The sequence below is a fragment of the Kryptolebias marmoratus genome, linkage group LG14, assembly GCF_001649575.2.
Source record: "Kryptolebias marmoratus isolate JLee-2015 linkage group LG14, ASM164957v2, whole genome shotgun sequence".
Taxonomy (NCBI): Eukaryota; Metazoa; Chordata; class Actinopteri; order Cyprinodontiformes; family Rivulidae; genus Kryptolebias; species Kryptolebias marmoratus.
The window spans coordinates 13,207,329-13,233,962 of record NC_051443.1 but is presented as its reverse complement, the minus strand read 5'-3'; the positions used below and the strand labels follow the sequence as shown (position 1 = coordinate 13,233,962).

General features: G+C 40.2%; 3 protein-coding genes across 9 annotated transcripts in view; all 3 read left to right on the top strand.

Annotated features, from left to right (window-relative positions):
• The window catches only part of ptpn13 (protein tyrosine phosphatase non-receptor type 13), a 41,340-nt gene extending 34,111 nt beyond the window's left edge, over positions 1-7,229 (top strand). For 4 of the 6 annotated variants that reach the window (XM_017407777.3, XM_017407778.3, XM_017407775.3 and 1 more), the window contains 21 exons: positions 944-1,158; positions 1,244-1,342; positions 1,434-1,801; positions 1,897-2,047; positions 2,169-2,324; positions 2,608-2,779; positions 2,901-3,111; positions 3,216-3,301; positions 3,389-3,447; positions 3,627-3,782; positions 3,964-4,129; positions 4,239-4,328; positions 4,410-4,516; positions 4,600-4,655; positions 4,734-4,834; positions 4,996-5,144; positions 5,421-5,511; positions 5,658-5,995; positions 6,075-6,290; positions 6,373-6,435; positions 6,523-7,229. In XM_017407777.3, coding sequence (XP_017263266.1) covers positions 944-1,158; positions 1,244-1,342; positions 1,434-1,801; positions 1,897-2,047; positions 2,169-2,324; positions 2,608-2,779; positions 2,901-3,111; positions 3,216-3,301; positions 3,389-3,447; positions 3,627-3,782; positions 3,964-4,129; positions 4,239-4,328; positions 4,410-4,516; positions 4,600-4,655; positions 4,734-4,834; positions 4,996-5,144; positions 5,421-5,511; positions 5,658-5,995; positions 6,075-6,290; positions 6,373-6,435; positions 6,523-6,600 — 3,128 coding nt within the window. In that variant the 3' untranslated portion in view covers positions 6,601-7,229. The remainder of the gene's footprint in view (positions 1-943; positions 1,159-1,243; positions 1,343-1,433; positions 1,802-1,896; positions 2,048-2,168; positions 2,325-2,607; positions 2,780-2,900; positions 3,112-3,215; positions 3,302-3,388; positions 3,448-3,626; positions 3,783-3,963; positions 4,130-4,238; positions 4,329-4,409; positions 4,517-4,599; positions 4,656-4,733; positions 4,835-4,995; positions 5,145-5,420; positions 5,512-5,657; positions 5,996-6,074; positions 6,291-6,372; positions 6,436-6,522) is intronic. The other 2 variants (XM_017407774.3, XM_017407776.3) reach the window with 1 other exon arrangement.
• A 1,709-nt stretch (positions 7,230-8,938) lies between these two features.
• On the top strand, positions 8,939-14,790 carry sdad1 (SDA1 domain containing 1). Its single transcript, XM_017407506.3, has 22 exons — positions 8,939-9,152; positions 9,255-9,359; positions 9,439-9,537; positions 9,641-9,751; positions 9,971-10,042; positions 10,129-10,229; positions 10,318-10,375; positions 10,477-10,551; positions 10,704-10,805; positions 10,911-10,980; positions 11,090-11,193; positions 11,356-11,413; positions 11,490-11,548; positions 11,628-11,704; positions 11,792-11,889; positions 11,999-12,075; positions 12,977-13,112; positions 13,243-13,334; positions 13,449-13,636; positions 13,736-13,820; positions 13,971-14,132; positions 14,221-14,790. The coding sequence occupies exons 1-22, from the start codon at positions 9,063-9,065 to the stop codon at positions 14,263-14,265; spliced, it is 2,064 nt and encodes a 687-aa protein (XP_017262995.1). The 5' UTR covers positions 8,939-9,062; the 3' UTR covers positions 14,266-14,790.
• A 588-nt stretch (positions 14,791-15,378) lies between these two features.
• Positions 15,379-25,733, top strand: klhl8 (kelch-like family member 8). 2 transcript variants are annotated; one of them, XM_017407487.3, is made up of 13 exons: positions 15,422-15,479; positions 16,515-16,542; positions 18,838-19,057; positions 19,273-19,334; positions 20,107-20,272; positions 20,428-20,748; positions 20,924-21,110; positions 21,714-21,857; positions 22,028-22,139; positions 22,273-22,441; positions 22,536-22,695; positions 23,161-23,362; positions 24,127-25,733. In XM_017407487.3, exons 3-13 carry the CDS (start codon positions 18,860-18,862, stop codon positions 24,248-24,250), a joined length of 1,845 nt encoding a protein of 614 aa, XP_017262976.1. In that variant the 5' UTR covers positions 15,422-15,479; positions 16,515-16,542; positions 18,838-18,859; the 3' UTR covers positions 24,251-25,733. The 2 variants fall into 2 exon arrangements, with proteins under 2 accessions (XP_017262975.1, XP_017262976.1); XM_017407486.3 differs by lacking the exon at positions 16,515-16,542 and having other exon boundaries at positions 15,379-15,479.
• Positions 25,734-26,634: the final 901 nt, after the last annotated feature.

Genomic DNA, 26,634 nt, shown 5'->3' with positions numbered 1-26,634 from the left:
CGCACATCCCATTAGCTGTGCGTTCGTGCAGGTTTGGAGCTGGTTGATCAGGATGTGTTGCACTTTCCTAGAACTGGACTCATTGGGCTGGTAAGTACCAATAGCATGCAGCAGTATTTCCCACTTCCTGTTTGTTCCAGGAATTCTTTGCACAGTTGTACAAATTTTCAGCGTTATTAAGTTTGTGTAAGCACTCGAACTGCTGCGTTTTCATGCGTCTGTGTCGGGCTGGTTTCGGGTTGCCCATATCTGTCTAGTAAACACTTGTTAAACTAACAAGTCGGTGGTGTAATGTCGCTTGCATGCGAATGTTCTGCAAAACACTGCTGGCCACGACTCTAATCCATAACACAGGAACAAAAGGAAGATTGTGGACCTCATCTCCCATTTGATTGGATACTGAATTCTTGGCGCTGATCCTGGTGCCCTCTTTGAAGCCATTATTACAGCGCAGTTTGTGTTTTCTGTGCTGTTGGGTTTAGGATGCCTGTGAAACTTTGATTTTTGTTTTTGTTTTCCTGCTGTCATAGAAAGTAATGTGTTTTATTAGAATCAAGTTTATTGGCCTTTTGTTCAATTTCTGCACTACGTCTGATGGGAGTTAAGGACAGATGTGGATTTAAACTGCAACCTGACCAGCTGGCAGGGACACGCAGCCATGAGGCAGTAATTTTAGCGTAATGCTGTGACTAATCAGACCACCAGACTGGGGTAATAGTTTAAGCAGAGCATTTAAATGGCCAACTTGTGATTTATTTGATAATTGGATTTGTGTCTGGTAGAAAGTGGAATTTTCTTGTAAAACCACATAATAAGAGCAGCCCTCTTTGTTTTGACGATGATAAAGTAATCGTTTGGTTTTATTCTCCGAACTGGAGCTTAGGCTGGTGCTCATCTGTCCAGGGTTGGTCCTTACAGCAGAGTTGTGTCTTTGTCCCAACAGATAATGTGTTTGATGTGTGCCTGGTGAAGAACACGTCGGGTCTCGGCTTCAGTTTCAGTCGAGAAGAGCACGTTCCCGACGAACCTCACGGCTCCAGCATGGTGCGGGTAAAGAAGCTGTTCCCAGGTCAGCCGGCTGCGGAGAGTGGTCGGATCAAAGTGGGCGATGTCATCTTACGAGTCAATCAAACCCCCCTGAAAGGACTCTCACAACATGTATGCTTTCTTTTTTTTATCATGCAATTGAATTAGAAATCTTATTGTGTATCATCATAGTTGGTGTCACGTCTCTCTTTCGCAGGAGGTCATATCAGCCTTGCGAGGAACAGGACAGGAGGTGACATTGCTCCTCTGTAGACCTGAACAAGGCGTTCTGCGTGAGATAGACTCCTCAGCTTTGGTGAGTCATGAAATAATGTTTTTTGTTTTGTTTTGTTTTTTTCATAACTGTGTGATTCATGAGGATTCAAACCAGTCCTGTTTCTTCTCAGACACCTAAGCCATCACCCAAAAAGCAGCCCGCTAACCTCTCAGATCTCAGCCTGAACTCGAGCGCGACTGCTTCCCCTCCTCAAGTCTACATGGATCAGAGTCCTGTGGGGAAGGCCCTGGAGAGGCTGCAGTTCAAATCCCCCGCCCGGCACAACAGCTACAGCGACAGTTCTGGTGAGGATGAGGAGTTAGAGGAAGCCTTCTCTCTGGAACGCAGCAGGCAAAACTGGGAACAGAGTGTTTATCAGACCCCTGCTAGCAACCCAGGTCTGGGACTCTACGACAGCCCTGGTCAGCTGGAAAACACCTTCCACTCGGCTTTTTACTCCCCAAATCTCTCAATGATGAGGTCCGACTTGAACAACAGGTACTTGATCTCACAAATAGACAGCAGATCCACTGCAACACTTCTTATTGTCATTATAAGTCATTTTTAAAATTAACTCTTTTATGTTTTGATAGATCACCCGTGTCCGCTGACCTGGAGTCCCCCTCTCTGCCTGGGATGTCATCCGCCTGTTGCCCCAGCCCAGACCCCCTCCCTCCTCCGATGCCGATGCCCTTAAACTTCACAATGTCAGACGACAGACAGAACATGGGGGAAGACCTCCCGGTGAGGACTGAGGAGGGGAAAAAAGTTGTTAAAAGCATTACACTGAAATGTGTATCTAGATTGTTTTTTTTTTTCCTCAGAGTGATAATTCCTGTAACTGAGATGTTTTTGTTGTTTTTAGGAAGTTGAGCTAAAAGTCTCCTTGTTGAAGTCAGAAAAAGGCAGCCTCGGCTTCACCCTCACCAAAGGCAACGATCAGGGATGTTACGTCCATGACATTGTCCAGGATCCAGCCAAAGGAGATGGAAGGCTTAGGCCTGGGGACCGAATGATTATGGTGAAAATTCATCCCAAACGTCATCTGTTATTTAAATTAATTAGAGAATGGACAATTTTTATCTCAAAATTAGCTGTAATTTAAAGCAGTAATCCCAACTGATAGACTTTGTAAACTACTTTTACTTCCACAAATTAGTTATTATATAGTGACAAAATAGAAGATCCCCAAGACTTAATTAAGCATAAGGATTTGGTACAGTTTGGGCTTTCTGCAGTGCTCCAAATGTCAAACTATTTCTTTTAATATGAATTAAATGAATGTTTTTATTTTCTGCCAACAGGTTAACAACACGGATGTGAGCAACATGAGCCACACCGAGGTGGTCAGTCTCGTGCGCGCCGCCCCTCGGCTGGTTGATTTGATCGTCGGGAGGATTCTGCGAGCACCAAACCCCCCCATAGAAGCCCACCTGCTGCCTGACATTTGTTTTAAAAGCAAACAAGAACCACTGGGTAAGAAACGACCCACGTTAGGACGATGGGATGGTTTCCATTTCCTGTTGGAGTTTTAAAGCTTCTGCAATAATCCAACACGTATGAGTTTCTCACACCTTTTCTTTCTTCCTGTCCCTAGGATTGGTCTTAGATGGTGGTAGAGAAAGTGATTATAGAGTCTTATTTGTGAGAGATATCGAACCTGACTCTCCGGTCTTTAAGGAAGGAAGCCTGCGGCCACTCGACTTAATCCACTACATTAATGGTGCTCCCACCCAGGACCTGACTTTAAGAGAGAGTATAAAACTTCTGGAGCTCTCCCCTGATAACGTCACTCTCAAGGCCACCAGGTAGTCAAACATGTACATCTGGGTCACCGTTTTCCTTCTGTGGCACCACAGAAAGTTAAAGATAATAAATATATTTACTCTCCTTCATGTTCTCCACCTCACAGGGATGGAAAGCCTGTTATTCCTGAACAGAGAAGTGTCTCTTTTCTCATAGACAGCATTGGCTCCAAGTTGTCCTCCAACATGAATGGTTTGTTTTGCATCTTAAAGATATTTTTGTTATGTTTTTTGTGTCTCTTTTTTTAGTTTTCATGTAACCAAAACATTGTTTTTAAAGGGTTGCCAAAAGGGAATGGCTCAAATACTGAAGGACTTGATGCACTTTGTCCTCCAGAGGTGAGTCAAGAAAATTATTTTGACTTTCTTGTTATAAATTCTGTTGGTGCGCTTTAATAAAATTTGTTTCTTTGACTGAACAAGTAGCTCATAAAGTTTGTGTGTTTATAATAAAGGGTTTCAGTGAATTACTGTGAGTTACTGTTAGTTAGTCACGCTGTTGTTTTCTGCAATCGCAGGAGGAGATTTTAAAGCTGGATTTGGAGAAGCCGCCATCGGGAGGTCTGGGTTTTTCTGTAATTGGAGGGGAGAGGGGGGTCTTTGTCAAGTCCATCGCACCGGGAGGAGTGGCAGAGGCCTCGGGCCAGCTGCAAGTCGGAGACAGGCTCCTGAAAGTGAGTTCTGAAGCTCAGAGTTGGAGGTTGAATATGTTAAATGTACTTTTATTAAACAGTCTATAGTCTTTTTGTAGTTATTGTTATAACTTAATCTCTTCTTACGAAATGTTAAATGTTATGAAACTGTTGTAAATCCAGTTCTTCCAAACCTTTTTTTCCTTTTTTCTCCATCTTGTAGGTGAACGAAGAGCTGATGATAGGTGTGTCTCACACCCAAGCTGTCACCACCATTCGAAAAACTAAAGGCCTGGTTCATCTTATTGTGTCTAGGCCGCCTGACCAGAACCCCAACACATATCTGGCTTATCTACCCATCAACTCGGATAAATGCAATGGTAGCACAGGTACAAGCAGAGGCTTTTTAAAAAGTTTTAATTTACACATATCAGACTCTTTGTAAAACCTTTCTATCAGTATCTTGGTTCAACCTTCTCGTCTCCGTGTTTCTTTCAGATCTGAGTGAGGACAGTGGAGCGAAGACAAAGCTGTATACGCCAAATAACGAGCCGAAATCCAGCAGCTTCCCTGCCATACCTCCTATAGGTACAGTGTTGTGTACAGGCTCGAGAATGAGCTGGGAGTTTTAGTTTGAACATAATAAACTTGATGGTTTTCACTTGGCAGACTATGAAAGCGACCCACTGGAGGAAAAAAGAGAGACGGAGCAGAGAGCCGAGCTTTCAGAGGACACAGACTGGGATGGATCCTCTTTACCTGACGACTCTCCTGTGGTACAAACCTAACCAAACTCTCAATAAAACAGTTTTTTTTAACATTTTTGCTTTAATGAACCTTGCATTTTGAATCTGTACAGAGCCCAAGAAGAGCACCGTGGCAGGAGGAGAGTGTTGACAACCCAAGGAATGCAAAGTAAGATTTTTATTGCTTTTTATAGTGAATGTAAGTGCAAATCCAAATGATGCTAACATCTGTTTACTGTTTGTGTTGGAACGGCAGCTATCTGCAGATGAGTGCTGGGCAGCCAGAGGAAGATGAAATCACATGGGGGAGTGATGAACTCCCCGTTGAAAACATAAGCTCAAGAGATGGTAAGATTCACTTTCTCTGAACTTGAAATAAATAAAAAAAATCTTAAATGACAAATAAAATAATCAAAAGAGAAGCATTTGAAAAGAGGTTTCCTTTGGGCCCAGTAGATCAGATATTTGTGTTCGGTCCAAGTTTGATTTTCTGCATTTCGTTCCCACAGGAGGACCAATCATCACGAAGGACGAGCTGACCTCTTTACCCCTCGTCACAGTGGTCCCTCACGGCCAATACTCAGGACCAAAGCTCAACTCGGTGGTGCGCATGATGAGGGGGCTTCTGGAGCAGAAAGTCCCACTGCAAGAATTTGAAGTAAAACTCTAAATTAAAATCCTTATAAAAACAGTTGAATTCAGCAGATTTTTGCTGCTACAGGGGCTGTTCATAGAAAGCTTACCTAAAAATATTCAAACTACTCATCTAAACAAACTCAATACAGACTCTCTACTCTCATTTCCTGCCTTATGTACCAACGAGACTAAAGTAGATATGATTAAAGGTTAGGAAAAGCAAAGAACACACATTTGCAGAGATTAATGCTTTTAATTTCTCTTCAAAGAAATTAAAATCTGTTTTCCTCCCTGACAGAATCTTCAGAATCTCCAGCCGCTGGATGACTGCCTCATCGGTCAGACTAAAGAGAACAAGAAGAAGAACCGCTACAAGAACATCATTCCCTGTAAGAAAAGCAACATGATTTTTCTTCTTGTGGGGTATATTTTGTATTTTGTTGTGAAAGAAACTGAGAAGACTGCTTATCTTTTCACCAAACCAGCTGGACTCGGATTATTATATAATATAATTAGATATCTTTTTCATTTCCAGTCGATACAACTCGTGTCATGCTCGGCAAAGACGGAGGTTACATCAACGCCAATTTCATTAACATGCCAGTGAAGGAGGAGAACTTCCTGTACGTCGCCTGTCAGGGACCCTTACCCACCACCCTGGGGGACTTCTGGCAAATGGTCTGGGAGCAGAAGTCCGATGTGATCGCCATGATGACCCAGGAGGTGGAGGGGGGCAAAGTGAAGTGTCAGCGGTATTGGCCCGACACGCCCAGGACAGCAGAGATGGTAGACGACAGGTTACAGATCACAGTGATCAAAGATCAGCACCTGGACCACTTCATCATTCGACTCATCGAGGTTAAAGACGTCCAGGTGAGCCTTTCGAGCGCACCGTAAACGCCTCTTCTTCGTCCAACCGGCTTGTTAACGTCAGGGCTTCATCTGCTTTCAGACGAATGAAAGTCAGCTCGTAACTCACCTGAACTACACCGGGTGGCCCGACCACGGGACTCCCTCCCAGCCTGAGCACCTGCTCACATTTATCTCCTACATGCGGCACATTCACCGGTCGGGGCCGATCATCACGCACTGCAGCGCGGGCATCGGCCGCTCGGGGGCCCTCATCTGTATAGACGTGGTCCTGGGGCTCATCAGTAAAGATGCAGACGTAAGCATGAAAGACTTCGTCTAGTTTTGCTGAAAGTCTTCTTTTTAAAAACTGGAATCTAATACATTTTTTTTCTTTTCAGTTTGATATTTCAGATATTGTAAGAAACATGAGACTCCAGAGATATGGAATGGTCCAAACAGAGGTGATTAATTTTATAATTGTATTAACTGCAGTGTTTGAACCGTTCATCTGTTTGGCTCTCGTTCATTTATCTCTTCTGTTTCAACAGGAACAGTATATTTTTTGCTATCAAGTCATCCTCTATGTCCTCAGATGCCTCCAAGCAGAAGAAAAAATCTCCGGATAGAAAACACAGTTCGCTGTCATTTAAAGGCCGAGTGACTCTTTTTACAAGAACAAAGCAGAAAGACAAGTTGATACAGGCAAAAACTGCCAAATTGTACTTTTTTTTTTTTTTTCTAAAGCCTTTAACTGTTTGGTTCTATGAGAAGAAATCCTTTTAAGAAGTTTATATTTTTATGTTTGCTCTGTTTTTTGGGGGTTTTTTTTTTCAGTTTTCTCTGGCTGCTGCTCCCTTTCTGTGCATTTATGAAAGCTGCTGATTTTACTTCTTATTGTCACAAGAGTATACTAAGATTTTTTTTTTTTTTCGTTTTTTGGATATTTTTAAGATGAATATGAAATGATCAGTGAATCCATATGTTTTATGTGGAACAGTTTTGTGTGTTTTGATGCTGGAACTTCCTTTGACAAAATACTATGTCAGTATTTACTTTGTAAAGAAATCTTTTATACAGTATTTGCTAATACTGCCTGAGGCAAATAATAAAGTTTAAATTGTAAATATTCATCTCCTGAAACTTAAACTGGATGCATTTTGAATGTCATGTAGAGGATGTATTTTGTGCTTTCTTAAAGTGTTATTTTTGACCATAATTTTACACAATAAATGATTTTGGGTCAAAGAACAGAGAAGGAGACCGTGAAGCCTTCATTGTATTTTACTGTTTAACTGTACAGATAATCAGCCACTGTATCTCTGCGTACAAAGAGAAGAATTTAACATAAATACCTTAAATACAAATACAACATTTTAACAAGCTGGACAAATGATCACAACAGAGATAAATTGTCCTTAACCTGTTTCACCACTGTGTGGAACCAAAGCCATGAATTTATTCTTGTAAAACAAATTCTAATCATGTGTTCAGATGGATTTTATGGTACTCTGGAATTTACTGACCAGCTGCACACTTGCTTAGTTTAATTAGACAGCATTTTTATGTCGACTGTCTGCTGAATGAAAAACGGAACGAGAAGCAACAGAAACATAAATACCACATTTATTACCTACCTTAACTCTACAGTCTTATTGGCTTTTTACTCTGCTGCGTTCGTTCAGTTTTACAGTAACTCTAAGCTCACCAAATCAAAATTTCATGTAAAGTATAAATTTGACTTTGTCAAAAATCAAACCTATAAGAAAAAGGGGTCAAATATATTCTGGTAATAGCTGTTTTTTTTAAACAGGTTTTGCCTAAATAGTATGAGCGACTGATTCAAAGACGTTAATGAAGTCCTGATTTATGCTCATTTTTCATACCAGTGAAGTGTAGAAATGCGTGAAGAGCTGATTAAATCTAAGCACCTCAACATTATCTGCTGCTTTCTGATCACTGCTAACAAGTTTCCACTCTGGAAAATAAATTCAAGTACTTTTTTTTTAAGGTGGAATGAGGAAACTACTGGAGTTTTTAAACAACAAGATTTGAGAAGTTGAGAACACCAGCAAAGGTTTTGGTGCACAGTACTGTGTAAATCTTGATCCCTTTTCAGGGGTTGCCACAGCGAGTCATCCTCCTCCATCTAACTCTGTCTTTTGCGTCCACTGTCCTCACTCCAACTTCCTCAATTTCCTCTCTAACTGCATCCATATATCTCCTCTTTGTCTTTTTTCCTGGCAGCTGCATCTCTAACATCCTTCTACCAATATACCCACTGTCCCTCCTCTGCACATGTCCAAACCATCTCAGTCTGGCCTCTCTAACTTTATCTCCCAGTCCTTCAACCTGTGCTGTACCTATGATGACCTCATTCCTAATCCTGTCCATCCTTGTCCCTCCCAAGGAGAACCTCAACATCTTCAGCTCTGCCACTTCCAGTTCTGTCTCCTGTCTTTTTGTCTCCAAACCACACATCATGGCTGCTCTCACCACTGTCTTGTAAACCTTTCCTTTGACCTTTGATGTCACCCTTTTGTCACAAATCACTCCATCCTGCCGCCTGGACTCTCTTCTTCACTTCTTCACCACACTCCCCGTTTCCCTGGACAGTCGACCCTGAGTACTTTAAGTCCTGCACCTTTGTGGCCTCTGCTCCTTGTAGCCCCACTGTTCTTCCTGCCTCCCTTTCATTAACACATTTGGACTCTATCTTTCTATGGCTGACTTCCATTACTTGTCTTTCCAGTGCATACCTCTACCTCTCCAAGGTCTCTTTGACTCGTGTTTTCGCCGGATGCTCTTCATGACACAACCCTCTCTTTTTACCCACTTTCAATATATATATTATTAATATATAAAGAGTTGATGCAAAATGCTGTTTGGATTCTGTAAATGAGGAGAAAGTGTTCTCATCTATATAAAACTTAAAGAAAGCGGAAATGACTCTAGCCGGTACCGGATGTGACGCAAGGTCCCCAGTTTCGAGTTTAATGGCTGCGCCCAGAGTGGCCACGCTTCGCGTTTAGAGCTACTTTCTCTCCACCTCTTTCTTTTTTGCAACATTTCGTTTTAATAACCTCTCACCATGCCCGGAAGACAAAACAACAAGCTACCAAACAATTTACCGCAGCTTCAGAACCTGATAAAAAGAGACCCGCAGTCCTACGTGGACGAGGTTGGTGTTGTTAGCTAGCATGCTAACGTTGTTAGCTATCTCAGCTGGTTGACAGTTTTTGAGCTTTTGCTCACGGTTTGTTTCTCCTATGTTTTTGGACAGTTTCTTCAGCAGCACCGCCATTATCAGTCCAATGTAGAGATCTTCAAACTGCAGCCTGACAAACCCAACAAGGAGCTGGCAGAGCTCGTCATGTTTCTGGCTCAGGTGTGGGATGTGGCTATCGCTGTGAGCGGCTGAGTGTGTCGTTATGTGTGTGTGTTTAAACTTGTTTACTGCTCCTCAGGTCGCTCACTGCTACGTGCAGCAGCTGTCCACATTTCCCCAGGAGCTGTCCGAGTTGTTGATGAATCACCACACAGTTCTGGAGGCAGATCTGCGGATGGTGAGAAGATTTGTGACCTGTATGGCACACTGGTGCTGCTTTCCTCACATCAGCTGTTCATAAAGCTTGACATGTGTTGATGGGGTTTCTCTGATGTTGACAGACCTTCTGCAAAGCGCTGATTCTCCTGAGGAATAAGAATTTGATCGACCCCACGGGGCTCCTGGAGCTCTTCTTTGAGCTGCTGCGATGTCACGACAAACTGCTCAGGAAGGTCAGGATGCTCCGTCTTCAAATAGCTGCAGAAACACAACCAGTCTTCCTTTTTTCCAACACATTTCCAAGCTTATTTTGTAATGGAGATTTACTGCAGATTTACAGATTAAGAGAGTTCTGTGTTCGTGCAGTTTGGAGTCTCTTCTGACATTATTTACATGTGCATCCTGAAATTCCATATTTCCCTGTTTCATTTGCTCTTTTTTGTGCTCCGCAGACTCTGTACACACACATTGTAACGGATATCAAAAACATCAACGCAAAACACAAGAACAACAAGGTCAACACAGTAAGTGCTCTTTACGTCTTCTTGTGTTTGCAGTATTTGGACCTCAAGGCCTCTTCGCCATTCATTTGTGTAACAATGTGTCGCAGACTTTGCAGAACTTCATGTACACCATGCTGAGAGACAGTAATCCTATGGCAGCAAAGATCTCCTTAGATGTGATGGCGGAGCTTTATAAAAGAAACATATGGTGAGTTTTAAAGAAATGTCTTTTTATTTTTTTTACAAAAACGTCTTGTAACTGATTGATACTCAGATTGTTTTTTTTCTGTGTTCAGGAACGACACCAAAACAGTTAATGTCATTACAACGGCATGCTTCTCAAAGGTCACAAAGGTATGTTCTTGTTTTTTTTTTAATCCTATTAGAAAGCAATATTTTAATTGTTGAATAAATGGAAAAATGTTGTGTCCTCCCTTGCCTCTTTTCTGGTTTAGATTCTTGTTGCAGGCTTGAAGTTCTTTCTTGGTAAAGATGAAGATGATAAAAACGAGAGTGATTCAGAATCAGAGGTGAGTACCAAAAATAAAATTGTTCTGATTCATAATAAGAGTTTTTTTGAAGCATATAAATATATTTCTATTGAAGTGTATAATATTCAGAAGCTGGGTGGTGTGCTGTATAATTCAGAGCTTGTACGAAGAATAAGACATTTAATTTTCAGAATGAGGGACCATCATCCAGAGACCTGATGGTGAGGTTCTCCACAGGCAAGAAAACCACTAAAAACAAGAAGAAGCTGGACAAAGCCATGAAAGTCCTCAAGGTACCACCGTGGTAAACTCTGCCACGGCACTTTTTACACTCGTCTGCACTCGGCTGAGCTCCTGTTGTCGTTAAAATCCCTAATCATCTTCCGTTTCCTTGGCAGAAACACAAGAAAAAGAAGAAAGCGGAAGTGTTCAATTTTTCTGCAATCCACCTCATTCATGACCCTCAAGGTAAACTCGCCTGCTTGGGCGGCAAACCACAACCACCGCAGCTCAAGGTGCGATCATTTCTGCTCCAGGTTACCAACATATAAGGCATCAAATGTCTCTCCCTGTTAAGATTTTTCAGAGAAGCTCTTAAAGCAGCTGGAAAGCTCGAAGGAGCGTTTTGAGGTGAAGATGATGATGATGGAGCTCATTTCTCGCCTGGTTGGAATCCATGAGGTCAGTGATTAAAGTTTGTAGGATAAAACAAAATAAATCTACATGTTCATTCTCTCTGGTGGTACTTTTGAAGCGTGGGATTTGGTAAATTGCCCTGTAGTTTATTTAAAATAATCTAAACAATAAATGTAATATTTTATTGTTTCTTTTTTTTTGGCACAGCTTTTTCTGTTCAACTTCTATCCCTTCATCCAGAGGTTTGTGCAGCCTCATCAGAGAGGTGAGGATGACTCTCGGTGCAGTGAAACTGTCGATGAAGCTGTCGGTTGTTAACATTGTGCTGCTTGTTTCTGCAGAAGTGACAAAGATTCTCCTGTGTGCCGCGCAGGCCTCCCACCAGCTTGTCCCTCCGGAGGTACATCACACACTCACTCTGTAAACAGAGTAGAATTAGCACAGCACTGTGACGCTGTTGATTCATTTACACTTCGCAGATAATTGAACCTATGATCAAGACCATCGCCAACAACTTTGTGACCGACAGGAACTCTGGGGAGGTCATGACTGTCGGGTAAGAGGATGGCATGTCTGCTGTGTTACAGTATGAGAGGAAGTATGTTCAAATGTTTCTAACTACCAGAGTTGTCTTGCTCTTTAGCATTAATGCCATCAAGGAAGTGGTGTCCCGCTGTCCGCTTGCTATTAATGAAGACCTGCTGCAGGACTTAGCCCAATACAAGACCCACAAAAACAAGAGTGAGAGAGAAATCTGTTTTGTTTTTGTCGTGGACAATAATTATTCATAGTTTCTACAGTATTGGCTCATGTTGGTATTTACTGGCAGTGTTTTTTTTTTCCTTCCCAGATGTAATGATGTCGGCCAGAGGACTGATTCAGCTGTTCAGAAAGCTCAACCCACAGATGCTGCTCAAAAAGGACCGGGTGAGTTCCTGAAAACACTGGCCTCCTTCTACTGCAAATAGGGATTTGGAGAGAAAAACTGAGATGTTTAAAAACTGATTGTCCTGATGGATCCTCGTGAACTCAAAATATTGAGCTTTTTAGAAACTGATGAAGGAGCTAATTTGTCACAGGCTCACTATTAGTTTGTGCCCTAAAAAGAAAAACGACACTGGTGCAATTTTTAGTTTTTATTCATTTATTTATTCTTCATCTGTCTTGTTTTATCGTGATCATGTCACCATCAAACTTTGATAGTAGGCTGAAATAGTTAATATCTGAAATAAAATTTTGAATGTGAGGAGAAACAAATAGCTAAGACTGTTTTTTCCCTTTATTTTATGCCACCTTGTGGCACAGCATATGTATTACATCTTTTTTTTATTAAAATCATTTAGATGGATTTATTAATTTTTTAGAACACAGCTTTTTTAAAAATATCCAGAGTAGTGTAGATGAGGCCTAACCTAACACAAACTTCTGTCAGAAATAACAAAAGCAGCTTTACACATTTGTTTTTTTAGTACTAAAACTGTACATGAAATAATCCAGATTTTTTTAGAAAATAAAATGAAAATATCAGAATGTTTGCATGAAATATGGTTTGAAATTGTAAATTCATAATGCATAGAAAGAAACTTGTAAAATACTTTAACACGCATGTCTTACACGTCTTATGTATTACATAGACAGCAACTTTGGAAAAAAAAACCAATATATCAAAAAAAAGTAAAAAACTGTGCATGCCACGTGTTGTAACAAAGTAAAAAAGAACAGCAGCAAAAAATAATCATAAAAATAAAATCCTAGACAAACATTTCCAGTTCCAAGAACTCACAAAGCTGTCTCTTTTTTTTTTTGCAAATCAAAAATGTCTGCGTAGGGGAAACCCACGGAGGCGTCAGCAGAAGCCAAAATAAAAGACTACGGAGAGCTGGAGGCCATAGATTACATCCCTGGCGCTGAAGTCCTGGAGGAGGAAGAGGAGGAGGAGAACAAAGAGGGAGAGGAGGATGAAGGTCAGCTGATGATGTTATTGAATCCACAGGATTGCATCACATTTGTAGATGTGGACTATAAAATCCATCTTCATGTTCCACACTGTGATAATAAGTGACATCAGGTTTGTGTTTCTTTCTTGGTGATTAGATGGCTGGGAGAGCGCCAGTATCAGTGATGATGAGGAGGATGGAGAATGGGTGGATGTTCACCATTCATCTGATGAAGAAGCAGGAGCCTTGGTGAGAATGAAGATGGGTGACAGGGTGCAGAAACCTGGTGCACTTACTGTGTTTACATGTCCAACTTCACAGTTCTTTACGTTGGTTTTACAATCATGTATATATTTTTGAAAGGCGGAGAAACTTCACAGCATGCCACCTGAGGAAAGACGAGCCAAGGCGGCGGCAGTTAGCAGTAGCAGGCTCCTCACTCAAGATGACTTTAAGAAGATCCGTCTGGCTCAGATGGCCAAAGAGGTCAACGCCACTCCGGGGAAGGGCCAGAAGAGGAAGATGGTGGAGAGTGATGAGGAGGAGGACAGGTGAGAACAGAAGGAATTCCATGATTGTGTGGGGACACACGGTTTATCTCAAATCCTTTTATTAAGCTTCACAATAACTTTTTGCTTCTCATATTTCAGAGGAGAGCTGCTGACACTGAGAAACATTGAGAAGCTGCATAAAAAACCTAAATCGGATAAAGAAACACGACTGGCAACAGCAATGGTAAAATCTTACGCTTGGATTTTAATCCTGCGCCTGATTCTGTACTGTTGAAACAAGAGATTATTACTGTCAAATACCATTTATAGTTTTCATTAAACTAATTAATCGAATAGTTTTCCCTCTGATTCTGATGATGTGTTTGATCTGTAGGCAGGACGGACCGACCGAAAGGAGTTTGTCAAAAAGCACATGAAGCTGAACCCCCACGCCAGCACCAGCAATAAGGAGAAAAAGAGAACGAAGAACTTCATGATGATGAGACACAGTCAGAACGTCAGAACCAAAGGCAAACGCTCCTTCAGAGAGAGACAGGTAACACATCTACACGCCGTGTTTGACTCTGACTGGACAAATGTTACGGACCAGAAATAATGAAGCTGCTTCTGTTTGTCTCGTCTAGCTGGCTCTACAGGCCGCCCTGCTGAAGAAGAGGAAGCACAAGTAGGACTCGAGTCCGTCATGCTGGCTGTTAGACGGCTTTCATAAACATGAACTTTGACTGTGTCAAAGAAATATATTGTACATTCTCTAAGTGGCCTGTAGACGTAGTGTTTTCCATTTTTTGTGGCAAATAAACTATACATTTCCACTTTTCTGAAATAAATCCTCTTTACTGATGTGCAGCTTTGTTTTACACTTGTTGTGTTTGGACTTCAGTTTTGGTTATTTGACAGAATTTAACTGTAAATACGCAGCATGCGTGAGCCCAAGTACTGAGACAGGGTTTTATTATCCTTTGTGCTTTAACTTTCTCCATATTTACACTAATATAACACCTCTAAGTGCTTTTAGAAATTCTGGATGATTTTGTAGGCATGGACTTGGATTCTACACGTGTTATTTTTTGTTAGTTTCCTGTTTTAAACAAGCATAAAATTCATGACCTTTTCTCAGGATTCCTCATGTGCAAATTGTAGCAGGAAATTTGCAGACGCTACTCTGAAATACAATAAAGAAAATTCCTCCAGGGTGTAAAGGTGTTAAGGTATAATTTTACAAGACTTTATTGCACGTTATAGGTACATAATATTTGTTATTACACCTTTAACTTTTTCTTACTGTGTGTGTTTCACTCATGGTGCTGAATTATGTTTTTAGTGTCTGCAGAGATTTTTTTTTTGCGTCAGACCAAAGGAAAAAAAATAAACAATTAAAAGCAGTCATGTTTGGTTACTCAAAGTAATTGACCCTCATGTCCCTAATAATCCCAAAGAAATAGGTTTGCTTTTTTTAATTGCAATGTTTTAGAGAGAACTGCCAGTTTTTAAGTGTAGAGTTTGGTGTTTCAAGCTGACTCATAAAAAACCTTTAATCAACCTAATATTTATGTAGATACTGATTGAGTGATGTAGTTGATTAAGATTTTTTTGTGATTTTTTATAGGGGTTTATAAGGCTTATGTAAATAAAATATTAAGATTAGTTATTTAGGTGTTTATTAAATTCATATTTTGTTAGTATAAATGAGTTTTGAACAATGTATTTAAAGTTCAGCTTCGTCTACATAGTTTATTGAGAAAACCACCTTGCTGAAATGGAGAGTAAAGCTGGTCACCTTAAAAACTACATTACCCATGAAGCACCGCGGATCGCTACAAACGTGCCAAAGCCAATATTCCACCTAAACAAGCCGGCATTTTAATTCTTGCTGCGACATGAGGTATTTAACCATAACATATTTGAACTCACGAAACAATTACCCGACGTTTATTTTTAATTTGCGACCCTCTGTGTTTTGTTTTTGCCATATTTTTTTTAGTTAAATCCTCTCCGTTTCCTGTCAGGTATCGTTAACTGTCATGCTGATGCTAGCAAACAAGCTAACAGTAAATCCACCGTTAGCCTGGTTAGCTGTATTAATTATATGTCAAATTCATTAACGTCGAAACGAGTCGATTTATTTGTTTTTCGGGAGCTTATTGAGAATGTCCTTAAACGTCTTGTTAACAGTGTGTTAACCAGTGTAAAACCATGCTCGCTTTGCTTGACAAACGCATTACGTGTGGTTTACTGTTTTGCCATTGAGGACCTTTTTAATCCTAACTGCAGGACATTTCACCGCTTTGTAAAAGTTGTAACTCACCGAAAGTCATGAAACGTCAACAGATATTTTATGCCAATTCTAGTAATGTCCAGGGTGTACACTGTTATGTTTTTCTTCGTGTTTACTACAAACATGTGGTCGCTAAATATTTCGACATGGTTAAAAGGCAGCAGCCTGCAGGATTTCACATCCAAGGTGCTTTATTTTGGACTCACCAAGAGAAGTGAAAAAAGGGTTCAGTTTGGTTGTATTGGACCACTAAAGACTGTAATGTCGTCTAATATGTATATAATGTCTTGTACAAGGCATAAAAAATGCAAACAGTACAATTGATTATCATGGCAGATCACCCTCTTGACATTTGTCAGTCATTGGTTTGGCTTTGTTGCTACAAAACAACGCGTTTTTAATACGCTTGTTTTTTATGAAAGGCAAACAAACACAAGGCTAGGATCTATAAATTATATGTCATCTATTTAATTAAAGATAGCAGCTGAATGAGAGGTTAACAGTGAAAACTAAGCAGTCAGTTTGACAGAAGCTTACGTTGAATTTGTTTTTATATCGTCTTTAAACTTTGACAAAGAGCTGTTACTTATTGATATCAGACAGTAATTTAAAAGTGAAATGTTTCTCACTCTTTCCCTACAGAAAAATGCTGCTGGACGAAGCAAAGAAGGTGTTTTTTTTTCTTAAATCATGATTTACAGGATACTTTTTTATATATATGTTCCTCCATTTATAATGTGTTGCTTGCATCAAATGCAAGCATCAAAGCGTTATGTTGCCTGAGTTGATAATTAAATTCAATTAACAATAGGCTTTAAATAGTTGTGTGGAGCAACTTTTTTAGTAATATGATTGTACTCTGCTGATTGAAAGTTGAACCTAAAGGACCACGACAGCGATCTATTTCCTAGCACTTTTGTTTTGATGCTGTCAGAAATGAAGCAGGGGAAGACATTTAACATCACTGGGCCCTCTGGAGTGGATACTGCCCTCATGGGGTGTGCACGTCGCTTAGTGAAGAGCTCTGCTTTAGTGGCGGATACACTCAGATACATACAAATATTTGTTGTTTTTCCGTTTGGACCCAGTAGAGTTGAGTTTAATCTGTTTCTAACTGTTGACTCCAATTATTCCATATAGATAATGTGACAGAAACGTGACCTGCGGTTGTTTTTTTTCTTTTTTTGAACAAAGCGAATGAGATTAAGTCCCCAGATGTGGCGAGGATTCGATCAGTCTCAAGAACCGGGTCCACAGAACCGTTCATTGGTGTATGTGATGGGGCTGGATGTTTCCTGCTCCCGTATAGCTGAGAGGACTAGCGATGAGGGCTGACACACTGAGTCTATTCAGTGTCCGACCCACAGCTTATCTGTGAGGTGTGGGTGAAGCTTTGGCCTCTGAGCCGGCTGGCTGCTCTCTGTCACTCTCTTGTAGACAAACAACTGAGGAGATTTTGTCATCTGCTGCGGCAGTAGGTAGGATTTTTTTTTATTTCTTTGATCGCTCAGTCTGGTGTTCAAAGAGAGCTTTATTAGCTTGGTGAGAACTAGTTGCCCTAATTTTTCCTCCACGTTTGGCTCCAGTCTTTGCTGAATGCTTGAAAAGGACGCGACACAAGGGAGGAATACTGACTGAACTTTCACAACTGGCAGCCAGCGTCTGCCTGCACTGTTTCTCTTTTTGTTGCATAATTTAAATACTGAAGTTTTCTTTTTACACTTGTTGTAATTAATGTATTGTGGAATGAAAGACAGGATCTGTTTTTCACTGTGAAAGTTAGGCATGGCTGTGAAGTGTAAGCCATTTATTTACTAATTTTTAACAGTAAAAATCTGCCTGATTGTTTTATCAGCTGTGCAAAGTGCAAATTTACAACCCATCTACTTTTAATTTATGACTATTCTACTGCTCACTACCACTACAGAATATTAGGAAACACTTTCCATCCTGTTTCGTTGTTGTCAAACCTTCACTCAAATCGAAACCCGACTTTAGAAGTGAATTGATTAGTCGGTGAAAGTTCTTGTTTTGAATGAATAGTTGGTATATTCACATACACACATATTTTATGGAGGACTATCAATCGGTTAAAAATAAAATCAAGTTATATAAAAATAAACACATACAAAACAGACTCTGAACCACATGCAATCAAAGATCCACCATAAAATAGAGATACTGTCCTTTTAATCTCTGCTCCAGTAAAATAATAACCTGAGTCCAAAAGCATCTTTGAAATCAAACCAATTTTTTAACATTTTCTTCACATATGATTTTGATGATGGCATTAAAAAACCGTTGCACTTTCTAAAATCATGCCACAAATCTAAAATAGTTCAGGTGCCAGAATCTGAAGCTTTATGTTGTGTTGAATCTGCACAGTTTTATGGTCCAAAACACACGCAGGGCATCACCGTCTGGACTGTAACTCGGTTCCAACAGTGACCAGGTTTATAGTCTGTCACTGACCTCTTGCAGAAGTCATTAAATAATCAGAGCCATGTTTAAAATGTTATGAAGACGAACGTAGATGCAGGTGTAGCCTCTTCAACTTAACAGAGACTGCTTTAGATGGTGACAGAAAGACGTTACAGCTTTGGAAAGGAAGAAATTGCAAAATAAGTCTTGATGAGTCGGTCAGGAGCAGCTTTAACGTTTATCATTGTGTATTAAGTACTGATTAATCTCATAATAATAAGCTTGCTTCTAATTTAGAGGTGCTGAAGCAACCTTAAAGAGTCTAAATACACCTGGTGGAAACAAAATTATCTTTTTTTTGATAATTTTACATCAGACTGTTTTCCATTTGTAGTTTTTCTTGTTTAAAACCAAAACAAGATACACACAAGTTCAGTTTTCAATATAGTTTTTACTAATTAATTGTAGTTTCCATTTTGCCCACTCTTACATGTTAAGGTGTCTTAAAGTTTTTGGAATTTTTTTTGTCTCATCTTCCTTTTAGGGTTGTTTTCCTGTAGCCCACCATGGCACCAGGAGATGTGGTGCCAGATCATGCCAAGCAGCTGAAATCCAAGGAGAAGCGTCCTGGAAACAGGGCGTCGAAAGCAGAATGTGAGCCCGATGGGTCATTTGTCTTCGAGGCTCATGAAGCCTGGAAGGACTTCCATAACTCCCTCAGGCATTTCTATGAAGTTGGGGAGCTCTGCGACGTCACACTGAAGGTAGATTTCTCTATGCGATACGAGAGAGAAGTGCCTGTGTTTTCTTTGATTAGTTTTCATTGTTTTTTCTGTGTTTTGAAGTTTAGATATTTTTTTCTTAATATTTTCTAAGTACATAATATGTCAGCTGAAAAGGTATCAGTATTTAGATTTTCTGTGAAAATGTACATTTTTTCCCCCTGTGTCATGTATTCTTTATTTGTCTCTTCTTATAGGTTGGCAGTAGATTGATACCATGCCACAAACTAGTACTTGCTTGTGTCATCCCTTACTTCAGGTATGTTGAATTTATTGCTTATAGTCTTTACCTTAGATTAGCAGTGGCCAACCCTGGTCCTCGAGGGTTACTGTCCTGCAAGTGCTACTTGCATCTGATTCAGTGGTTAAATTACCTCTTCTGTTCTGCAGAAGCCTGTTAATCACTCATTGATTCAAATCAGGTGTGTTGGAGCAGAGAAACAAGTAAAACCTGCAGGATAGTGGCCCTCGAGGACCAGGGTTGGCCTCCCCTGCTTATATTTTCATAGGTTTTCTGAGCCCTTTGGCCTGCTAATACAGTGTCTTAATCTTAAAACATTTATTTGAGGCATCATTGGCATTATGATCACAAAAATGTCAGGGAGATCAAATTAATTATGCTCTAAAGGTACATTTTGTAGGAATGAGTGCTGTGAAGGAATTACAGTTGTTTCCCTACATACCCCTGAGTTACTGAAGATAGTTTTATTTTATTTATAGATTCATTTTAACGTTAGGAAGCTGATTCAAAGGGTACCTAATTTACTAGTATCCCTGTTCCAGCCAGCACGATGAACTGATAATTGTAGTTTCAGCTTGCTACACGACCAGGATTAATAATCCAAAGCTTCGTGTAAAAACAAACCTTAGCAAACCAACTCCTCTTTCTTGAATACTCATCAGAAGCTTTAATTCATTTAGAATTTCATTTGATTATTATGTATTTTTCTTGTACTCATTTTAATTTAAGACAAAATTGTTGCTACAGTATCTCACAATTTCATCTTTTGTTTTTTTCTTTCTTTCTTCAGGGCGATGTTTCTATCAGATATGTCGGAGGCCAAACAGGAACTCATAGAGATTAAGGACTTCGATGGAGATGCCATCCAGGACCTGGTGCACTTTGCCTATTCCTCCAAACTCACCCTAACTGTGGACAATGTGCAGCCACTGCTTTATGCTGCCTGCATCCTTCAGGTAAACAAACACGCTCTCTCAATAATTTGAACTGGCATGTTCAGCATTTTCTACTGAAAGTATAATGATGCTCCCATCTCCAAATAATAGCAAAACATTTTACTTGTAATGCACATCAGAATGTAGCGTTTGGCTGTGTTTCTCGACTCCGTTAGGTTGAGCTGGTGGCCAGAGCCTGCTGCGAGTACATGAAGGCCCACTTTCACCCCACCAACTGCCTGGCTGTTCGAACGTTTGCCGAGAGCCACAACCGCGTGGATCTGATGGACATGGCCGACCGCTACGCCTGCGAGCACTTCACTGAGGTGGTGGAGTGCGAGGACTTCACCTGCGTGTCGCCCCAACACCTGCGCACCTTATTGTCCTCGAGTGACCTCAACATCCACTCAGAGACCCAGGTGTACAACGCAGCAGTGAAGTGGCTGAAAGCAAACCCCCAGCACCACGAAGCCTGGCTGGACCCGATTATGTCTCAGGTTAGAGAATACCTGTTTTACTAGTTTTGTAGTTGTTTTTGTGAAGTTAGACTTCAGCAGCCAAGTTTACTCATTTACCTGAACGTTTGGCTTTATAACTGTGTGTAAATTAGTGTTATGTATAAGATTGCAGCTTTATGTAACTTAATTGGCCGTATGGCTGTCCGTCCTTCAGGTGCGGCTCCCGTTGCTCCCAGTAGAGTTCCTGACAGGAACAGTCGCAAAAGAGGAGATGATCAAAGCTAACCTGAATTGTCGCGACCTGATGGACGAAGCCCGGAACTACCACCTGCATCTCAGCAACAAGGTGGTCCCGGACTTTGAGTATTCAGTTCGCACTATCCCCCGAAAGCACACTGCAGGTACTACTTATATGATGGTGTTTTTGTCTTGATCTTGAAACAACTTTTATAGCATAAAAAGGTTGAGCTCAGCACTTTATATCCTTTTCAATGTTGATGTGTCAAAACGGACTCAAGATCATATTTAAAATGGTAATTTAAAAAGAGTCAGAAAATCTTCAACACATGTTTATTGTTTGTTTGTGCAACAACAAAAACAAGCAGCTGAAGTTGGGTTTAAATCAGAGGATGGGATGTTGATAAATTCACTCTTTACCAGTCTCATAAGATATCTAAGTCAGTCACAGTGATAAAACAGCCCAAGAAAAGTTAGAGAAAAAAAGATTTTCCCAGAAACAATACTTTATTTGGAGCGTTGCCACAGTCACATCAAATACAATCCATGATCTGAATAAAGTGTTGATTAAAATGTTGAAAGATTTGAATGACCTGCTTATCAAAAATGTCCCAAGTTTTCTTTTATGAAAGGTTAATCATCTTGACTGAATGAAGTTTCAAACCTTTGTAAGATCTTAATTTTAGTCCAAAGTTTTGCGGTGATAAAGAATTGCTTATGTGTGTTTTCTCACTGTACCAACATCTTGTTCTGTCTGACTTCTTCAGGGGTTCTGTTCTGTGTGGGAGGCCGCGGAGGTTCTGGCGACCCGTTCCGCAGCATCGAGTGCTACTCCATCACGAAGAACATCTGGTTCTTCGGTCCTGAAATGAACAGCAGACGACGTCACGTGGGCGTAATATCTGTTGGAGGTGAGAAGCTTCATGTGAAATGGTAACGAACATGAATGTAGGGTTTAGAAGATGAAGAGTGCTGGTTAACTTTGACATTCTGGATGTGACTACAATGATCGCAGCATTCTAAACGAAAATATCAAAAACTAAACTGTCTTGTATGTTTGATTTATTTCTTGATTTTCTAGGTAAAGTTTATGCTGTTGGAGGTCATGATGGTAACGAGCACCTGGGGAACATGGAGATGTTTGATCCACTCACTAACAAGTGGATGATGAAAGCCTCCATGAATACCAAAAGGTACACACGGTGGTTCATTGCAGCCATTTTGTCAGAATTAGGTCAGATCATTTTACATGCAGTGAACCAGTTTTTGTCTTCTACATCTTTGACGTTGTTGTGTAAATAGTCCAAACATCTATGTGTTTTTCAGGAGGGGGATAGCCCTGGCAGCTCTTGGTGGTCCTATATATGCTATCGGAGGTCTGGACGATAACTCCTGCTTCAATGATGTGGAGCGTTACGACATCGAAAGCGACAGCTGGAGCGCTGTGGCTCCGATGAACACACCCAGAGGAGGCGTTGGATCTGTGGCACTGGGGGTAAAATTAGAGGGGGGGGGGGACACAACTAAATATTTATACCTGATGGTAAAGTGCGGGAAACAAATGAAATGACAAAATTTCTTCCTGTCAGAGTTACGTGTACGCAGTGGGAGGAAATGATGGCGTGGCGTCGCTCTCCAGCGTGGAAAGGTTTAACCCTCACCTCAACAAGTGGATGGAGGTCTCCGAGATGGGCCAGCGGCGAGCAGGAAATGGAGTCAGCAAACTCAACGGCTGCCTCTACGTAGTGGGTGAGAGGAATGTTATGACCTGTCGTATTTGTCTCTTTATGCAGAGTCAGATAATGTTTGTTGGAGGCATAAACAAGTCCGAGTTGTGCAGATTGGTGGTTTCTGATACACCCACATCACATGCTCAAAGTATGCACCCTTCAGTTTTATATACAGAGGCATGAATCGACAAAAGTTCATGTTTTAAGTTGTTTGTTAACTGATTCCCAGAATGAAAGGTTGAGTTTTTTATTGCTCAGCTTGAATTTGAAAAAGTTTCATGAGCATTTATTTTGTGTTGAGTCATTGTAAATTGTGAATGCAAATTAAGGCTTTTGTACTCGAGTTACTAACCACATAATTCTACTTAAATTATTATTTTATTTGTAATTTTGCTGTTTCAAGTCAGTTTTTTCACACAGTGGTCTATATTTCCCCCAAAGGTAATCTTTTTTTACACATTATCTTTTTGATGATTTCCTCAAGGTGGCTTTGATGACAACTCCCCCTTGAGCTCAGTTGAGCGTTTTGACCCTCGAATGCACCGCTGGGAGTACGTGTCCGAGCTAACCACCCCTCGGGGTGGAGTCGGCGTGGCCACGGTAATGGGAAGAGTGTTTGCAGTCGGGGGGCACAATGGAAACATATACCTGAACACAGTGGAGGCTTTCGAGCCTCGAATGAACAGGTAAATCTTTTCCTCCAGAATATAATAATAATAAAAAAAGTGTTGTAGTGTTGGAAAACTATTATAGGTCATTTTTTTTGTTCTTCCCTCTGGATTAACATCCAAATATTTTAAAAACAGAATACATTTTTGACTATATGAAGCTGTTTAAGAAATATTCTAGTCCCTGCTGAGGTTGACTGCACCGCCTCTTTATAAAAAGAGACTAAATAGCTGCAAACTGAGTGTGCTGTCAGTTTAAATCAGCCAGGTGCTGATTTCCTTGTAAACATTCAGTTTTCAAATATCATCCAGAGCGCCCCTTTGATCTCCTGCGTGAGCCGCCTTGCTACCTGCCGCAATCTTGTTCTTTTTAAACTAACTTGTTTGGATGTCTGCCATTAATGCCACAAAAGGATTCAAACAAAGACATACCACCAAGTTCTAATAACTTTAATAATTACATATCAGTGTATTTGTCTTTTTGTCCTAACAAAAGTTGAAATAAAATGACAATAATCTTGTATTATACTTCACAATTGTTTTATGTGTTGAATATTTCCAGGACTGTTAGTTTCATATTAAGAGCTTTATAAAAGCAAAACATTTGAATATTACTCTAGATATATTTGAAGTGTTTTTCCAAGCTTTTTGTAACTTTTAAATGGCCGGAATATTGGCCTGATTATTTTATCTTTAAATATTTTTCACTGAACTTATTTTGAAGTCTCCATCAGCCGATCTGTAACCGTGTCCTCACCACTTCCCGTGTCTTCGCGTCCCAGGTGGGAGCTGGTGGGCTCCGTGTCTCACTGCCGCGCCGGAGCCGGAGTCGCCGTGTGCTCGTCTCACGTCAGCCAGATCAGAGACGTGGGTCAGGGCTCCAGCAATGTGGTCAACTGCATGTAACGACTCCCCCCTCCACCCCGGCACCCCACCTCCACCTCCGCATTCAACCAGGTCACCCATCAGATCTGCTCACAGCACAAGCACACGACACAGAGCACACGCAGAGTAGTGTTATTAACGTTATTACGTTAGCTTAGCTGATCTGAGAGAAGCTCACAGACTTGAATTCTAAAGTTACTCATGTTATTTGCAATCATTGAAGTCTTTTGTACTGTATTTTCTCGTGTCCGTTTTAAGCCGACAATAATATCTGAGCCTCTGTTGTAAGACAAACTTGTAGAGAAAGAGCTGAGGGCTCGCTTTAAGAAGAACCCTACGAACTGTAAACGAGAGCCGGTGTGGAAGTGTTTGCGTTGCCTCTGAGAAGACTGCCAGTGAGGCTCCGCAGTTGTTTCCGTTCTCCAGAGAGACGTAAGACATTCATACCAGATTCATCACCAGCCTGACTGCTTAAAAACATTTTTCTAGCTGAGGTGAGATATAAACTTGCACATTTATATCTAACTTCTCCTCCTAATCTATTTCAAACTAAGCGAAAGTGTCAATGTTGGAGAATTTCTCAGCAGATCCAGCTGTTTTTTTATTTATTTTTTTTCATTAATGTGTTTTTGAGAAATCATTTAAAGCTCTTTTGAACAAATCTGTCCTCGCTTAGGACATTTCTACTCGGGGAATCACACTCCAGCAAGTGCCAAACTGGGAAATAATATTAATAATAAAAATAAACCCTAACAAAACTAAATCAACTGCCTGCTGAGTTCACTTCACTCCATTTACCTCAGCGTCATGACTGTAAAAAGGTGTCAGGCAGAAATCAAAGCAATATGATGCACCTCTTCACTTCTGCCCTGTTTTTACACGACTGAATCCATGATCACACTGAAGCAAAACTTTAAAAACGTTAAGATTTGTGAGCGTCGATAGCTGGACTGTCAGGAATCCTAATCGGACGTGCAGGTTCAGGTGAGGTTCGCGTCTCCAGGTGGTTCCATCAGATTTAAATTTTTTGGACGTTTTTTGTACAAAACGTGTGTGTATGTTTGATACAGCTCTTCACACTATTATCCGTTCCTGTGCACTATTTTCCTAGAATAGATGTAAAGTCTGAGTATATTTTTGTCCAGATTTGGAGATTTTCATGCTCCGAGTTTAAAGATGTTTATTAAGCACGACTAGCTCTGCCACGTCAAAGAGCAAAATATTTATATTCGACGTCAACAGAAAAAGGCAGACTTTAAAACAGAAATGCTATTTGCATTTTGTACAAGAAAATACATATTATTGCACAGATTTGTGCCAGTGGTAAATATATATATATATAGATATATATATATATATCTATATATATATCTATATATATATATATATATATATCATTTGTTTTTATAGGAAGTTTGTCTTTTTAAATGTGGATGTGTAAACTTAGTGATGTTTGCTCCTATTGTGTGCTTTATTTACATATTTACATGCTATATATTTGTTCAATAAAGTTATGTGTAAAAATCAGTGATGGATTCCTCTTTTATTTTTATTTCTGTTTAATTTGACTTCCAGTCTGAACGTTTTAAAATGTGGACAGGTTTGTTGTGACACGCTTGAGTGAAATGAAATGAGACTTTAATGATTGAAGTTCTCCATAAAACGCACCGAACATTTTACGTCTTTACTCGTGACTCTTTCCTCTCGTTGACTTTCACAGTTTTAATACCGACTGATAATACTGGATATCTGCTGACCTGTTTAGCTTATAAATGAGGAATTGATTGGCCTGGAGTGCTTTGCGACGCCCTGTTAAGCCGCGTTAAAATGTAACAGTTTGAGGTGGAAGCTGGGGCAGTATAAGTTTACTGGCTGCAGACATGTGGTTGTCGTAAAAACGGTCTTCTGGACTTTGTAGTGATGTGATGAGTGCGCTCCTGGTATCGACTGGGTATATCAAAGCTTCCTAAATGGTTGCACGATTTGTTTACAAAAAATAAATGTTTTTGTGAAACCTCTGTGTTTGAATAGTGAGCATGTACCCTCTGATACGGCCTCTTAAAGCCTGTTTCTAACTTTTTATTTATTATTTTAGTAGTCGTTATGATGTGAAAATCATGAAATGGAGCACAGCGTTTCCATCAGGGGATTTATTTGATTTTAAAGCTCTGATCTATTCAGTACATTTTATTTCTACAAAATCATAACGTAATAGTTTAATAAGAACACTGTTGAAAAAAAGAATCACAGTGAAATCATTTTAAAAACAATGTTTTTTTAAGATAATTTTACTAAATGTTGAGGCTTTGCTCTGTTTTTTTTTTCTTTTTTTTACAGTATGTCTTCTTATTGTGTGAAGCTTTTTTTAAATTATTTTTTACAATATATTATTGGAAAGTGTTGTG